This window comes from Miniopterus schreibersii (genome assembly GCF_964146895.1).
Source record: "Miniopterus schreibersii genome assembly, chromosome: 1".
Lineage (NCBI taxonomy): Eukaryota > Metazoa > Chordata > Mammalia > Chiroptera > Miniopteridae > Miniopterus > Miniopterus schreibersii.
This window is the reverse complement of record NC_138101.1, coordinates 149626407-149643664: the sequence shown is the minus strand read 5'-3', so window position 1 is coordinate 149643664 and position 17258 is coordinate 149626407. Positions and strand designations below refer to the sequence as shown.

Here is a 17258-nt window from a genome sequence, read left to right as displayed (position 1 = left end):
GTCTTTATTGATTTCAGAGAGAGGAAGGGCGAGGGAGAGAGAGAGTTGAAACATCAATGATGAGTCACCATTGATCAATTGCCTCCTGCATGCCCCCTGCTGGGGATCGAGCCTGAAACCTGGGCATGTGCCCTGACCGGGAATTGAACCGAGATCTCTTGGATCCTAGGTCGATGCCCAACCGCTGAGCCACGCCCAGCTGGGCAATTTTTACATTTTTAAGGGTTGAAAGGAAAAAGAAATATACCACAGAGACCACGTGTGACTCACAAAGCCTAGAATCTTGACTATCTGGCCCTTAATAGAAACTCCTGTTCTATCACCTACAGATATTTTAATTAGTTGTTCTATTAATTACTGAGAGGGAGTATTAAAATCTCCAACCATAATTGAGAAATTATTTGTTTCTCCTCTTGATTGTTGATGTTTTGCTTTATCTACTTTTAAGTTATTGGGCACAAACTCATTACTATTATGCTTCCCTTTAATCATTATGAAATGTTCCATATCTATGGTCATTCTCCTTGTCTTGGGCTCTATCTTGTTTGATATAATACAGCCACCTCAGCTTTCTTATGCTTGTGGTTTGCATGATGTATCTTTTCCCATCATTTTACTTACACTCTTTGTGTTTTTATGTCTAAAATGCATTTCTTGTAAACAGATTAGTTGAGTCTTGTTTTTTATTTAGCCTGACAATTTCTTCCTTTCAATTGGAGTGCTTACTTCATTTACATTCAATATAACTATAGATTTACTTTTATCATGTCCCTATTTTTTTCAATTTTATCTTACCTGATTTCTGTTCTTCCTTTTCCCCTTTCCTGTCTTTTTTTGGTAAATCCAATATTTTTAGTATTCCACTTTAGTTCCTCTATTAGTTATCTGGCTGTACCTCTTTGTAAGTTTTGAGGTTGCCTTGATGATTACAATATGCATCCTTGAATTATCAAAATACTACTTAAAGTTAATATTGTTCTGTTTCACTAAAAATGTAGGAACTTGTAGCAGTATAGTTACATGTACATCTTTTTTGTCCTTTGTGTTGATGTTGTTATATATATTACAAGATCTGCATGAATAATAGCCTCACATTATATAGTGTTATTTTTCTTCAAATAACTACATGGTTTCTTTCATCTTGACTGAGGTCTAACTGATGTATAATAAACCACATATATTTAAAATGTAAGATTTGATGAGTTAACATGTGTATGAACCTATAAAATCATCACAACTTTCAAGACAGGAAACATATCCACCATTCCCAGAAGTTCTGCATGCTTTTTTGTAATTTTTCCTTCCCACTCGGCCCCCAGGCAGTCAATCACTTGTATGATTTTTGTCCCTACTGGTTATTAGCATTTTCTAGAATTTTATGTAAATGGAGACATAGAGTCAGTGCTATTTTTGTCTGGTATTTTCCACTCCACTCCACTCCACATAATTATTTTGAGATTCACTCATGCTGTTGCATGCATTAATAGTTTGTTCCCTGTATTATTGAGCAGTAGCATGTAGTCCATAGCAAGGATATACCACAATTTGTTTACTCATTCGCTTGTTGGTGGACATTTGCATTGTTTCTGGTATTTAGCTATTATAAATAAAGCTGCTGTGGACATCATTTCTCTTTGGTAAACATAAACTAGCGGAATGGCTAGGTAGTATAAGTGTATATAGCACTTTAAGAAATTTTCTGAATTTTATAGTTACCCCTCTTCCTCACTAACACTTGGTATGGTCTTTTTAATATTAGACATTCTTGTGGGTTATATGTACTGCTTTTTAGTTAGGTTTTGTTTTAATTTATTTAGTGACTACTCATGATGAGCTTCTTTTTATGTGCTTATTTATCTGTATATCTCCTTTACTGAAGTGTCTGTTTAAGTGTTTTGGCTATTTTCATTTGGGTTGTTTGTCTTATTACATTGTTATAAGAGTTCTTTATATATTCTAGACACAAATCCTTTAATAAATATATATTTTTCAAATATTCTCTTCCAGTCTATGGCTTGCCTTTTCATTTTATAATAGTGTCTTTTGAAGAGCAGAAGTTGATAATTGGGCAAAATCCAATTTATCATTTTGTTCTAACATGGCTTGTGCTATTTTTGTGTCCCATTTAAGAATTTTTTTGTGAAATACAGTTTCACCAAGATTATCTCCTATATTTTCTTCTAGAAATTTTATAATTTATAATTTTGTAAGTTATAGTGGCAGTGCTTACATTTAGGTTTCTAATTTATTTTGAGTAATTCTTGCAAATTATGAGAATTTAAGCAATGAGGATCATTTCTTTGCATATTATTCCAGCACCATTTGTTGAAAAGATTATCCTTTGCCCATTGAATTGTCTTAGAACCTTTGTCAAAACATCAGTTGACCATATGTGTATTGGTCTACGTCTGTACTCTATATTCTGTTCAACTGATGCCAATACCAAACTACTTGATAACTATAGTTTTATAATATATCTTGTCAGGAACTATAAGTTCTCCAACTTTGTTCTTCTTTTAAAAAAAAATATTTGGCTAATCCAGATTTTTTTCCATTTACAAATAAATTTTAAAATCTTTGTGAGTTTTTAATGTATAATCTCTGGAACTTAGATTGGATTTATGTTTAATCCATAGATCAATTCAGAGAGCATTGACTTCTTATCAATATTGAGTTTCCCAGTTCATGAACATAAAATATCTCTACCTTTATTAGGACTGCTTTCATTTATCTCAGCAATGCTTTCTAGTTTTACTGTATATATGTTGCACATATTTCCCAAGTAATATTGTCTATGATATTTATTCAATTTCTGGCTGTTCACTGCTAGTATATAGAAATCACTATAAAAAAATATTTTATATTGATCTTACATCATACATTCTTACTTAATTTACTTATTAATTCTAATATCCTTTTTAAATTTCTTAGGATTTTCTGCATGGACAATTATATCATCTGACAATAAAGAGCATTTTACTTTTTTATCTCCAGTCTATATGTATACTTTTTATTTATTTTGCTTGCCTATGGCTAGGGTCTCTAAGAAAATGTTGACTAACAGTGGTGAGAGTAAGATTCTTGATCTTAGAGGGAAATGTTTGGTTACTTATCCTTAAATAGATTTTGGCTGCAGGTTATTATAGATTCATTTTATCATGTAATTTCTTTTTCTTCCTAGCTTGCTGTGAGGTTTTGTTTTTGTTTTTTAACATGAAAAGATTTAGGACTTTTACAAATGCTTTTTAAGCATCTATTTAGATGAACATAGTCTTTTAATACATTTAATTACATTGATTGATTTTCAAATGTTAACCCAACCTTGTATTCCTGGAATAAATCCCCTTTGGCTATCATATTAACATTTCATGTACTACTGGATTCAATTTGCTAAATTTTGTTTTCTTTCCTGTACTATCCTATTTCATTTTAGTAATAAGTTTAATGCTTCCTCTACTTCTCTTTTCTAAAAGAGTTAGTGTAAAGTTGGTATTTATTCTTCTTTACATATTTGGTAGAATTCACCCATGAAGCCATATGGGCCTAAAATTTTTTCTGTGTGAAGGTTTTTGACTAAAAATTTAATTTCTCTAATAGATATAATGCTATTCAAATTACCAACTCCTTTTTGAATGCACCTTGTAGTTTTGTGTACATTTTTATTTTATTCCTTTAAATATTTTTTAGTTTTACTCTGGGATGCAATCCAGTTACTTAGAAATACTTTAATCCATTTAAGGCTTGCTTGTAAACTTCATTAGATGGAACCAAAGAAGCCTTTTGTGTGGGCCTATCTTGCTTCTCCCCTACTGGGGCAATACCCTTCTTAGTATTCTACCCCATGCTCTGTATACAGGAGGTTTCCCATCTGGCTGTCTCTGGAATAGGAGCTTTGTGTAAACCCCAAGCATTGTTCTGCCTGCTCCTTCCTGTGGTTCTTTACCAATCTCAGGTAAAGATTCAAGGATAATCTCTGAAAATCTCCAGCATTCCCCTTGTATTCATCTGTTTCCTCTACATTATGCTGACCTATGAAATTTAGCTTGCCTTCACTTCCTGAATGCTGTTCTATTTTCTCAAATCCATGAGAATACTGAGTTCTGATTGGATTCCCACCACTTGCACTAGGGTTTGAAAATTCTTTTTTACAGACAAAATGATGAGACAATTGAAGGGCTCCTTCATTTGTTTCTCTTCTCCTTGGGATTACTTTCCTGTGCTGCCTATTGTCCAACACATGAAAACCATTGTTTTATATTTTTTCTCTAACTTTTTAGTTGTTTAAGAGAGAAAAGTAAATCCAGTCCTTGTTGCTCCATCATAGCTAGAAGTGGCAATGATTATATGTATTTTTAAAAGATTGAGAGAAAACTTAAAAATAACCTTCTATATTTATTCACATATTTACCATTCCTGGTTCCTCATTCCTTGCTATAAATTTGAATTTCCATCTGGTATTATTTCCCTTCAGCCTGAAAATGGCCTTTTAGCAATTTTCATAGTTTGGTTCTGCTAGCAATGAATTTTCTCAAGTTTATATCTCTAGAAATAATGTTCATTTTGCTTTACTTTTGAAGGATATTTTTGCTGGATGTAGAATTCTGGGCTCACTTTTCTTTTGCCTTTCAGCAAGATATTGGTCTGTTGTGTTCTGGTTTGTATTATTTCTAATGAGAAGCCAGACACTATTCTTATCATTTCCCACTGTATCTAGGGTCAGAAGCTTTTCCTCTAAAGAGTCAAATAGTAAATATTTTAGATTTTGTTGGATACATTTAGTCTCTGTCACCTAATTTTTTTTGCAATTTTTTAAAAATATAAAAACATGCTTAGTTTGAAAGCTACATGGAAAATAGGTCATGAGCTGGACTGGACCTGCAGGTTGTAGTTTGCTGATTCCTACTAGATGTAACGTGCCTTTTTGTGTCTAGTTATTGTTAAGACTTTTTTCTTTATTCTCAGTGTTTAGTAATTTGTCCATGATGTGCTGATATACTTTTCTTTGTGTTCATCCTACTTGGGGTTTCTTAAACTTGTAGTTTGATGTTTTTCACCAAATTTGGAAATTTTTTTGCCGTTATTTCTTCAAATTCTGTTTTATTTTTTCTGGGACTCCAATTTACATGTATTGTGTTGCTAAATATTGTTCACAGCTCACTTGGATTTTGTTATTTTTTTCAACCTTTTTTTCTGTGTGGTATAGAAAACAATTTCTATTTATTTTATTTTAAGTTCACTCATTTTTTTCTTGTATGGTCTACAATCTACTCTTAAACCCAATAAAATGAATATTTTATTTCATACATTGTACTTTTCAGTTAAGAGTTTTCATTTGGCCTTATTTTTATAGTTATAATTTTTATTCTGAGGTTCTCTTTCTCTATTATGACCACATTTTCATTTAAGTCCTCAGGCATATTTAAAATAGCTTTTTTAAAGTCCTTTTCTGGTGATTCCAATATTTGAATAACTTTGAGATGGATTTCTATTTGCTATTTTTTTCTTGACTATGAGCCACAATTTCTTGTTTCTTTTCATGTCTAGTAATTTCTTATGTATTCTGGGAATTTTGAATGATACTTTGAGGAGACTCTGAATTCTGTTGCATTCCACTGAACAATGTTAATTTACGTTCAAGCAGGCAGTTACTTCAACTGGACTCAAAGTCCAAATAATATTCCAAAGTGGTCGTTGACTATTGAGATGGAATTAGCAATAGGGACTCGTGGTTTAGATTTATTATTTTAGAGTTTTTACTCCTCTCTAGTTCTCTCCCTCTCTCTGCCTTTGTGTGTATTAATACCTTAATCTGTGTGCTGTAGGAATCCCAAGACAGGTCAAGAGCAAAACCAGGATAAAATACGACTGTATACATGCTTGTGTGCCTATATGGCTTTCAAGGAATAAAATAACTTGTGCTCCATGTATACTGATGTCTCAGAATGCTTCTTCTAATCCAAAACACATTTTTTTCTTCTTGACATTTGAGATGCTCACTGTCATGTGGTGGTAATTTTTCTCCAGAATTTTAAACTAAGAGAATTTCTGGTTTTGTTTTTAATGAAGTAAATAGACAGAAGATAGTTAAAATTTGCCTTCCAAAGTGGCATATCTCCCTTTTCAGGACTGGGATGTAAGCAGTTATAGAATACAGTATCTGGAATGACTCAGGATTTACAAGCGAGCTCCCCTTAACCAGTGTATTGTTAGATGATTTACAAATCTGAAGTTTTAATGTTCATTTCTCTTATTATGGTACATCATATAGCCTTTTAAACTCAGATGAAGATCATTTAAAAAATGTTTTTATACCTCTCTACTAATTTTTAAACCCAATTTTCCCTCTTTATCTGGACTGTAAGGTTAAAACATTAACATACTCCATGATGTTTTTATAAACTTTAGTTTAAACCACAAGCAATTTTAAAAATCCTTATAATCGGTTAATTGTAGCTTTTAAGTACCTATGTGCAAATTCCTGCACATGGTGCTGTGGGGAGATAAAAATAAAATAAAGGTAGTAGTTACTCAGACACAAGTACAAGTTGATATTCAGCAAATGACATATTCCAGAAATACTTAAAATATTAGCCAGATGGGTGAGCTAGGTAAACTTTAATTTGCACCTCTGTCATTTTGCTACCTGTTCACTGTCACCAGTGCTTAGAGACAATTAAAAATAACCCTTAACACTTGGCAATAAGGTAGCTCTCTGAAAATTAAGCCAGTAAAATCTGGACATTGTGCTTTTCATTACACATTATTGAAAGAAAACCAAGAAATTTGCATGGTTAAAGAATGAGGAAACTCCCAAGATACTAATAAGATAACTAGAGATATAAACTTCCAATGTGGTAGTAATTTAGTGAGTTGTATTATTGTATTGTTGTTAGTTGTATTTTATACTACATGAAGAAAGACTCTATGAACGTAAGTACAGTAAATAACATGTGGCATGGAATAGAAGTAGCCCCAAGACACAGAAACTGGCAGTGTTTTTAAAGAACTATCCAGATTTGATCATTGTGAATTAGGTTTCATAATTAGGTTCTTACTTTGCTTTGATGTCATGATCACCAAGCAACTTTCTAATTACTCACTTAGTTTTCAAGATCATTTTCCATGGTCTGTCATAGGGTGACCTGCAAATCCCTGCCCCGGGTATGTTGACCATTGATTGGTAGCAGTGGTCAAAGGTGTTGGATAGCATTAAAAAGCAATGCTTTTTTATTGTATTATAAAATGTGTTAATATACTCTATTGTGTGACATGGAAATGTCATGGGAGGAAGTGAATAATAAGAATTAGAATACTTCTGAGACAGTCACTAGTTTGAACAGAACATTTGCAACAACTACATTTGCTTCAGCATTGACATAATGCTGTGTAGTGAGGTGTGTTCATTATTCTGTTACTGAACTAGAATTGGTTTACCCATTTGTTCACTGAAAATTTACCTAGGACTTACTCCACACCAGACCCTGTTAAAGGTGCTTTGGGATATGTAAATGAACAAAATAGATAAGATCCTTTTCCTTATAAAACTTATGGCCTAGTGATGAGACAAACACAATGGACTAAGAACACTTTAAGATATGTGATGAGCAGTGAGAAGATTGGACAGGTAAGGTAGAGCCAATGGTTTGACAGCCTTGGATGCTATTTTAAGAAATTTAAATCCAGTTTGAAGTAAGGAGCCAACATGGGTTCTCCGACTGACAACTGACATAGTTACAGACATATTTTAGGAAGATTAAGGAATTAGGTAGCATCTGAGATGAATAGGAACTTCAGACAGAATAATGATTAGGAAACATTTGCTAAACTCCAGACATGAGGTGATGAGGTTGTCGAAGGACCAAGAAAGATGCATCTGTGATGTTGAGAAAGAAGAAACTAGCTGGGTTTTGGTGATACCAGATAGTCAAAGGGAGGTAGAAACAAGAATAAAAGCTGACCAAGTTTTGAGCATAAATATTAGACAGAATATTTATCCACTCCCATGTACTGTTGGTTAGAATGTATATTTGGAAAAGCTTCCTGAAAATCAGTTTTTGAATTTGCATTTATAAAGGAATTTTTGGTCCAATAATTCTATTTTTTATAATAATCTAAGAAAATAATCAGAAATATAAATAGGCATGTACAAAAAACTTTATGTTAGTAAAAAAATGGAAACAACCAAAACAACCAACCATAGGAGATCAGTTTAATAAAGAAAAGTAAAGTAAAAGCCCTCTCATCTAGTCTAGTCAGATTCATTAATTGGTTGATTAATAGAAAACATTTTTTAAAGTGGGTATTCATTTAATCGATATATACATGCCTTATTTATTTTATTTCAAACATCACATACATTCATTTGTCAATTTCTAATTCATCAATTTCTAATTCAGGGCTATGGCCTTTCCTCTGAGTATGATTCTAATTATTATCATGCCCATTAAATATTATCTACAATGCCCAGTTTGAGTTTCTATAAAATAAACTGAGAATTCAATATCTACCAAGCAATCTAAGTACATAACTCTATATTTTTATTACTCTTTTCCTAGTGTCTTCCCATACCTAATTTAACATCTAAGTTTTTCATCACTCTACTTTGTTCATTGCCATTCCGTAAGCTATTCTAAGAACTCTAGCTTCTGTTCTGAGTAATATGGAAAACAATTGCGGTTTTGTCTTTTGTTGTTGTTAATCCTCGCCTGAGGACATTTTTTCCACTGATTTTTTTAGAGAGTGGAAGAGAGGGAGGGAGGAAGAGAGGGAAAGAGAGAGAAAGAGAGAGAAACATTGATGTGAGAGAAACACATCTATTGGTTACCTCCCACACACGCCCCACCTGGGGCCACAGATCGAACTGGCAACCCAAGTATGTGCCCTTGACCAGGATTCGAACCCGGGGCCCTTTGGAGCATGGGCCAATGCTCTAACCATTGAGTCACACTGGCCAGGGCAACAATTGCAGTTTTAAACATAAGAATTGCATTATCTGAAATACAATTTAACAGAATTACACTAGCTGCTCTGTTTGAGAATTAACTACTGTGTGTGTGTTAGGGGGGCACATAACCTTTGTGCACTTTATACTCCATAATTATTCCAATGCACTCTTTCTAGTGTTTACATTTCCTTTTAGCCTTAGTTATGAATAGGAAAAATACGGAGGCGTCTAGGAAAACTAGGGATCCAAAAAGCACTGAAGACTTTAGAATAATACCAGAAAGTATGGAATAAGGTAGGAAGCAACCTAAATATTATGAGGGTGCTTAAGGAAGAAACTAGTTAAAGATGAAGAACTAGGTATAGTTCTTAAGGAGATTCTTCTTCCCTACCCCACTTAGCTAACTGGCTCTCAAGTGTGTAGGCACAGTAGAATTTCCTGGGTAGCTTTTTAAAAGTACCATTGCCTGGGCCCCATCCCAGAGACACTGATGCAATTGGCCTGGGGCAGTGCCTCAAAATCATTTTTTAAAAAAAATTCCAGGTAATTTCAGTGTACATCTAGCAATAAAATCAGTTGTTTTTCAAGTCTTTGGGGGTCGTTTTGTCCTCAGATGGTCTTGAGCAACTTGTGATCGATTGTGTTCCCCATCCAAACTCTCTATGGCTGGAGGAATTTCAGCCGACATCTCTGATCTTTTTCTCTTGAGGGAGAGCAGTGAAGGGACAATTCTCTTCAGGCTGCCTCTGAAGGCAGGGTGGGCCATTTCCTTCATGTGGAGGCAAAGGACTATTGTTAGTTTTACGGCTACATAAAGACTCTAAGGAGGTACAACTTAAGCTAGTAGGCAGTTCAGAACTGTGATTCAAACCTTTTCTCAGAGAACAGCCCACACAGTATCCCTCAGGGAAAGATCAAGAATGTTACCATATAGAATATACGTACTTCTTTCTCTGCTGAATGCCTCACCACTGAAAGCCATGGATTACCCGTATTAGGCACTAAGGGATCCTGTCCGTGGCAGGGGCCATAAAACCATCCAGTTCATGACTTATGTTAGGCAGCCTTTGAAATGGCCTATGGCCACGTGTAATTCCCTCTCCTTGAATATAGGCAGAAGTGATGGAATATTAATTTCAAAATTAGGTTATAAAAATACAGTGGCTTCCGTTTGAGGCATACTTTCTCATTCTCTCTGATTCCTTGCTCTGTGGGAAATATACTGCCATGTTTAAGTCATGCTATGGAGAGGCCCATGTCTTTAGGAAGTGGTTTTTTGAACCAACAGCCAGTGAGGATCTAAGGTGGATCCCTCTCGGAGTTGAACATTGAGATAATAGATGACTGCATGCCTGGCCAACACCTTGATTGCAGCCTCATAAGAGATTCTAACTAGAAACACCTCGTAAAACCATGCCCAGGTTCCTGAGCACATAAACTATGGGATAATAAATATTTGCTGGTTAAGTCACTAACTTTTAAAATAGTGTGTTATACAACAACGTATGTGTTATACAGCAATGGCTGGATTGGTCAAGAGAAAGATCTGCCATCTTCAAGCTAAATTTTATTATTCATCTCACATTTTAATTATTAGAATATAAGTTCTGATGATATGAAGAAAATAAATGTATGTAGGTTCTCAGAAATTTAATGATGAGGATTTAGAAACTAAAACCACATAATAATCAGAAAAGAAAAGAAAAATATGAGCCACCTTCTCAGGTGAGAGTAAATACAGGTATTATTGGGAAGAGACTAGGACTTTGCTATTTCTTGCTGCCTGTTAAATCTCCTCAGCTCAAAAGAAATAAATTTTCTTGACACAGCAATCAAAGTTAGAGGGTGAGTGGGAGCACATGTGGGCCTAAAGGAACATCCTCTTCATTGAAAGCAGAAGTTTGGTTGACTAAGTATAAAAGTAAAATAGAGCAGCCTTGCAACAGTGCTGAAAGAGTTAGACATAAAATTATAATGCACTATTTCATATTAAGACAGGTGTTAAGAACTCTAACCACAGAGGCCAATTAAAAAATATTCTCTAAAAACTCTGTTTTGGGGTGATCATGGAAATGGTTAAGGCCGATAACCATCTGGTACCCACAAGTTAATCACAGTGGCCAGAATCTGTTCTGACAGATCAGGGTATATTCTGATTGACCAGTAACCACTCATACTGGTCATTACATATGTTTAATATCATTCTTGTCCATAGTGAACTTTAGATGTGTTTTGGTTTTCTTCAGCCATGTGTCATCTGTGTGTAAAGTTGGACTGTGAGAGGGAGCAAGATCTCTTGTGTTTCATTCATGCCCAAGAGTATGGCACTATGGCAGTGGTATAAATGAAGTCACATGATAAAACTTCTACATTTTTCTGATATGTCGCTTTTACTCACTGGTGTCAGTATCATATTAAAGCAAACACAGGTGTATTATGGAATAAAATGCAAAAATTACATGAGTCTTAAGAGAAAGGAGAGTTTCAAAAAAAATTATGTCTTTGGTGGATGACATTAGGCTCTCATTTTCTTTTTTTCTTTTTAAATATATTCCCATTGATTTCAGAGAGAGGAAGAAAAAGGGGGAGAGAGAGAGAGAGAGAGAGAAGCATCAATGATGAAAGAGTCTTTCATCAGCTGCCTCCTGCATGCCCCCAACTGAGGATGGAGCCCGAAACCTGGGCATGTTCCCTGACCAGGAATCTAACTTCGAGCTCCTGAATCATAGGTCGATGCTCAACTGCTGAGCCACTCCTGGCCAGGCCGACTCTTATTTTCTACCTCTATTATTGGCATTTCAATGGAAAATTGTGAGAGACACTAATTTAGGGTATTCGTGATTATAGAGTTGCTTTTACTATATGGTAGGTCCCATAGTCCATCTCTGCGTTCTTTGTCACTCTAGAGAACCAAAAATGCAAACTCTAAGAGATGGAAACTAAGAATTCATCTCCAGATCTCTTCTCTTACATCAAGTTTAATTTATAGCCAACTCAAAGGCTGATATATTATAGCTTTTTTATGTGAAAATGTTTTAGTTCACTAACTTCATTGAAAGTATCCACTTTATTAACTTCTTTTGCTAACAATTTATATTCTTTTAACTTTCCCCTTCCTAATTATTGGAAACCTGTGTATTTAACCAGTATTCTCTTTCAAAGGCCATTTTAAGAAAAGGTTACCCTGTTTATATGGATATTTTGCACAATGCCCTCCATTTGTAAATCAAGGGGTGCATGTAAGAGTTGAATAGGAATTAGGATCAGAGATTGCATCATTTCTCTCATCCTTTCGAGTGAGATCATCACAGTATAGACTAATCAGTTTGTATGTGAATTGCCAAAACATGTCATGTTTGCATGCAAATGTAAATATTATATCCCAATAGAATTTTTTTTAAATGAGACCACTAGCTAATAATCCCAACAGTCTAAGAATAGGAAGCACACACTAAGTGCCCTAGGCTCTTGTGACAGCTCTCTACCTAACCAGGTATGAGACTTTAGACGTATCACAGTTTTAATTTTCTGGTCTGCAGATGAATAAGAGGGACTAAGGCCCCTTGCAGTTTTAAGATTCTAGAATTCTAAGCATATGCAACAAGAGCAGATTTTCTCAAATTTGCATGATAAATGTATAAAAGGAGGAGACAAAGAATTAAAAGTGTTTCTAGAAATGCTCCCAGATTGGAATTAGTGCTTAATATTGGTTTGCTTAATTCAGCCTTGCTGTGTAATTTGATTATAACTATAACTTCATAGACAAAGAATATTTGGTCCTAACAAGCTTGTATCTTGTATGTATATATAGTATTTCTGTTTACATTTCCATGTAATCATGTTTTACCCTAACTTTTAAAAATGAAGTAAAATTAGTCTCGGTATGAATTTTCTTTGATATTCAAACATTGAATCAATTCATATAAAATTGATTATGGACAGACATTCTGCTAGGTACTAAGGAAATAAATATGAGAAAAAATAGGTCCTCCTCTGCCCTCACATGTTCACAAGACTCCAGTCACAGGAGCTGATCTAGGAACGTAGGCTAATAAGGCCCCTGAGTCAGATAGCAGTTAAAAATATTATTCGTGGCATCTCCCCAGAGTATATCTGTAAAGGACAGTTCTTCCTAGCTTCCTGCAGCCTGCTGATAGAGGTGAGCCCCAATTCAGTTGGTTTTCTTGGGGCTCACCTATAATGTATTGCCAGATAGTATTTACATAAAACAGAGGAAATTGAATGGCAAGTATTTTGAAATTAAAACCACCATGCTGAGCATACCAATAGTATAAATTAGATAAACTTTGACCTTCTACTATGAATATATAAAGTGCTACCAAGATCTGCCAGTGGAAGAGTTATGAGTGGGAATTTATTTTTCTGATAAGCCCATTATCTGTAGCCTGATCTCAAGCCTTTATGATATTCCGGGCCTCAATACCCTATTTTGGGCATTAGAGTCTTGCCATCTAACAGCTTTTAATGCTGCCATAGTCCGACTGTCCAGATTTCTAGAGATTAGAAAAATTATTAACTTTAAATACACATGTTTTTAAAATATGGTACTTTTCTACTGATAAGCTCAAATATAGTCTAACTTTAAAATTCTGTAAGTTCTTTTAACTTATACGATTCAATTTCATCAACAAGAGTATGTGGCATAGTTCACATTTTTTTATTGCTCCCTGTGAGGCATCTATTGTGAGATTGCTGCAGGCTGTCATTTTTGTCTGTCATCCAGGATTTGCTGGCCCAAGTGCTGTGTCCTGGACTTGGTGTTGGTCACAAGGGGGAGGGGGCCTTGCAGCTGAGCCAGCCAGTTTTGTTATTGCTTTAGAATTAAAAGCATATGAAACAGATACAGCTTATTAAGGTTGTTTTTTATAAATAACATTAACTTAAATAACAAAACAATAAAGTTCATATACAACTTGAAATAGAGTTTAATGCTGTAACCACCAAAAAAAAAAAAAAAAAAGCGCATGATTATTTGTGGGGAAAACATTAAAGCCGTATTCCTGAATATGAATTATACAAAAGATAGATTATATTACTTGAATTTTAACTCTTAGGGATTATAAAATGTTATTTTGTGGCAAGTGAGATGAAGTACAATATTATTATCATTATTGCTATTTTATATACAAGATTTTTGAAGACATCCTTGTAGCAATACCCTTTCTATTTGAGCAGCATTATGAATTTTGTTCCTGTAAATAGGCACAAAAATGTTCTAATCATACACTTTTTTGAAACTAACAATTTGATTCAATTCCATAATAGAATTTTTGAGAATAATCCTTCTTTTCTGATTAGAGTTTAAGTGAATTATAATTTTTCACTAGAAAGAATTTCAACTACTGCTCATCTTCTATAGTTAGCATTGGCTTGATTATCTGACAAATCATTCCAGCAGCCTTTAGGTCTGACATATCTTATATAACATCATCTGCATTATTATTATTATAGCAGCCATTTAATAAGCAGAAAAGTATTTAAATAATCATTATCAGATAATCAAATCTAACATACTCTTAAGGGTAAATTAATTTAAGAAAAAAGCATTACTATTACTAACATCATGATTGTACAACCAGTTTTACAATTTTTTACAACTTTTAGTTACTAAATCTGATTTTTGTGTTTATTTTTCAAATCTTTCTTTAATGCAGTCTCTTAAAATAAACATAAATGCGCAAGTCCAGCTTGATCAGTTTTTCAGTAGTTTTCCAGCCCTTCTTGGTTACTTAAAGAGAAAAGAAAAGAAAAGAAAAAGAAAACAGTCCACTTAAAGAAATCTCCCTGCTGGAACTGGTTTCTTATACACCATATATGATTAGGTTATTGCCATAGGAAGAAAGTGAGCTGTTTTTTGTTCTTTCTTCGTTTTTTTCCCTTTTACAGGAACCCCCTTTTGGTTTAAGGCAACAAACATTTCTCCTCCACTGTGTGTCCATTTAGCTGATGCATATGTGTTGTAATGGTTTTCCAGAATTAATTCTTTGAAGTTGCAATCTTCATTGCATTCTTTCTGTTAAAACAACAAACAAACAATATTATCCAAACGTTTTTAGAGGGGCTCAATTAAACAAAGAGTACACAGTAATATTTGGTAGAATTAAAACATATATGACTTTTTCTGAGTGGGCATAATGTAGTTTCTTTGATATAGGTTAGCATGCTTGCAAAAAAAATTTTTTAAAGTGACATGCATTTAGTTAGGCAACATAGCTTTGAACATGGAGCTTTTGGCAGTCAGTTGCTTCTGTCCTTTAATATTAGGAGCCATTTACCCCTAATTAGCAGCTCTCATATTACTGTGCCCAAATCACTCATTCCCTAACCACTGAGACTCTGGTATAATTAGCAGAGCCTCTGCCTCCCGCAGTTGAAAGACATATTTCACAACCTTTCCCATTTACTGCTGCCCTGTCTGTGATAGTGATGGAAAATAAAAGGCTATTTATTTGTTGGTCCTCCAATTATTCATTCATTCAGCTAAACCTATATTTTTATGTAACTAGTCTGTGCCAGGCATTGTGCTGGGCTGTGGGATTACAAAGGAAAGCCAATTCTACTTTACTACTGTGGGATGAACTGCTCCATATTTCACATCGGAATAAAGTGGCAGCGATGGGAGTGCCTGCGGCTCAAAGCCCATGACTCTGAGATTGATGTTGATAAACAAACTCCTGAATTTCCCCCCCAAGAATTTTCATGTCAGCAATGTGCAAATTGGGTGAACTTTAACAAAAAGAGCTTTAACACAGATGGGTGGGAATTTTAGATTTTAAGTATCTAAAATGCAAATGGCATGTTAGAGCTGGAAGAATTCTTAGAGGTTAATTTAACTCATTTTACAGATGAAGAAACCAAAGTCCAGAGAGCTTTGCAATTTGTCCAAAGCCTCACAGAAAACATTTTTCTTAATGCTTGAATATAAAATTTCATAATGACATTATTAAATTACATGGTTAGAGAGAGATTAACTCTAATTTTACTTGTCAGAAAGGCAAGATGTTCTTGATAAAAATAAGTTTGGAAAATTAAGGCTAAGCTATCAATTATTAATACCTTTGCATAGAGTTTTCCTTCCTTGTTCATTGCAAGAAAATATTCACTTTCCACCCCTTTGATTGCCACAATTCCAACCTCCACTGTCCTGATTTCCATAATATCTGTAAGGAATCACAGAAAGATATGTCAATTATTCATTCAGCTGTGCAGATTGTGCAAGAATGACCATTTGTCTTTATTTCTGTTTCAATTGGAAGTTGTTAAGATTATTAATGGGATTATTTACTTAGCACATACACACAAACACCAGATTTCTAGTTCTTACTAAATATGCACAAACTATTCATATTTTTCCTTTGTAGAAAACTATACTTATCTGGATTCAATGAAATAGTTACATATTTGAATTTAGCTTCTTCTTCTCTAGAATTACATTTCTAATTTACAAGAATAATAATAACAGTAATAACTATGGTTTAATGAACTCATACCACATGCTAAGAATTGTTCCAGTGCTTATGTATCAACACATGTACTGATCACCAGGACTATGAGGCTTGTACTCTTCTTATCCCCAACTTACAGATCAAGAAGCTCAGCCACAGAGAAATTTAGTAATTTGCCCAAATTCTCTCAGCTGGTAGGTGGCATAAGGGAATTTTGAACCCAGATGGTCTGGCTCTTAATCGTTACATAATACTATAAAAGTATATAATAAGCTAACATCTTTACTTTCCTACTTCAACTTTATCTTAAAAATTTTTGCTAACAGAATCTCTCTTGAATATACTGAAATTGAATAAAAATCCAGTTAAAGCAGTTATAAAGGATGGTAGACAGAGCCTAACCTTCAAAAGGGATTATTAGTCAGTTTTTTGATACATGAAAAGATAACTTAAAGCCAAATTATGAATCCTACTCATATGTTATTTTATAAATGTGTACCTTTCTAAGTAATTCTTAATCTTTGTTGAAATTAGTTTTACAAAACATGTAGTTATCACAAGAATGTTAACCTATTATTTTTTATTATGTATCTTTTCCTTAAGTGCTGTATTTTAATGACTTACATTAAATACAGTAAAACCTCAAGAAATTTTTAAAGATGACTTGGGAATTAAAAGTTTAGTGAGCCTTTTTATGTAATTGCTGGTAATTATACTTTCCATACGAAGGTGCAAACATGAGGCATTCTCTCTCCTGTGCCGCACACAATACAAAGAAAACTCCAAGTCAAAATTTTCTGCAAAAGCTGTTTTCTGAAATAATCATTTAATTAAGTGGAAGTCTGATG

The 17258-nt window shown here is 34.0% G+C and overlaps 2 protein-coding genes across 2 annotated transcripts in view; one reads left to right on the top strand and one right to left on the bottom strand.

The window, feature by feature from the left end:
- Positions 1–17258, top strand: part of FAM227B (family with sequence similarity 227 member B) — a 188631-nt gene that overhangs the window by 52371 nt on the left and 119002 nt on the right. The gene's annotated exons all lie outside the window — the stretch shown is intronic.
- Positions 13605–17258, bottom strand: part of FGF7 (fibroblast growth factor 7) — a 59232-nt gene continuing 55578 nt past the window's right edge. Inside the window, exons 3-4 of the mRNA XM_081139111.1 lie at positions 16022–16125; positions 13605–14978 (exon numbers count right to left, since the gene is read on the bottom strand). Of these exons, the coding sequence (XP_080995237.1) occupies positions 14784–14978; positions 16022–16125 (299 nt within the window). The 3' untranslated portion in view covers positions 13605–14783. The remainder of the gene's footprint in view (positions 14979–16021; positions 16126–17258) is intronic.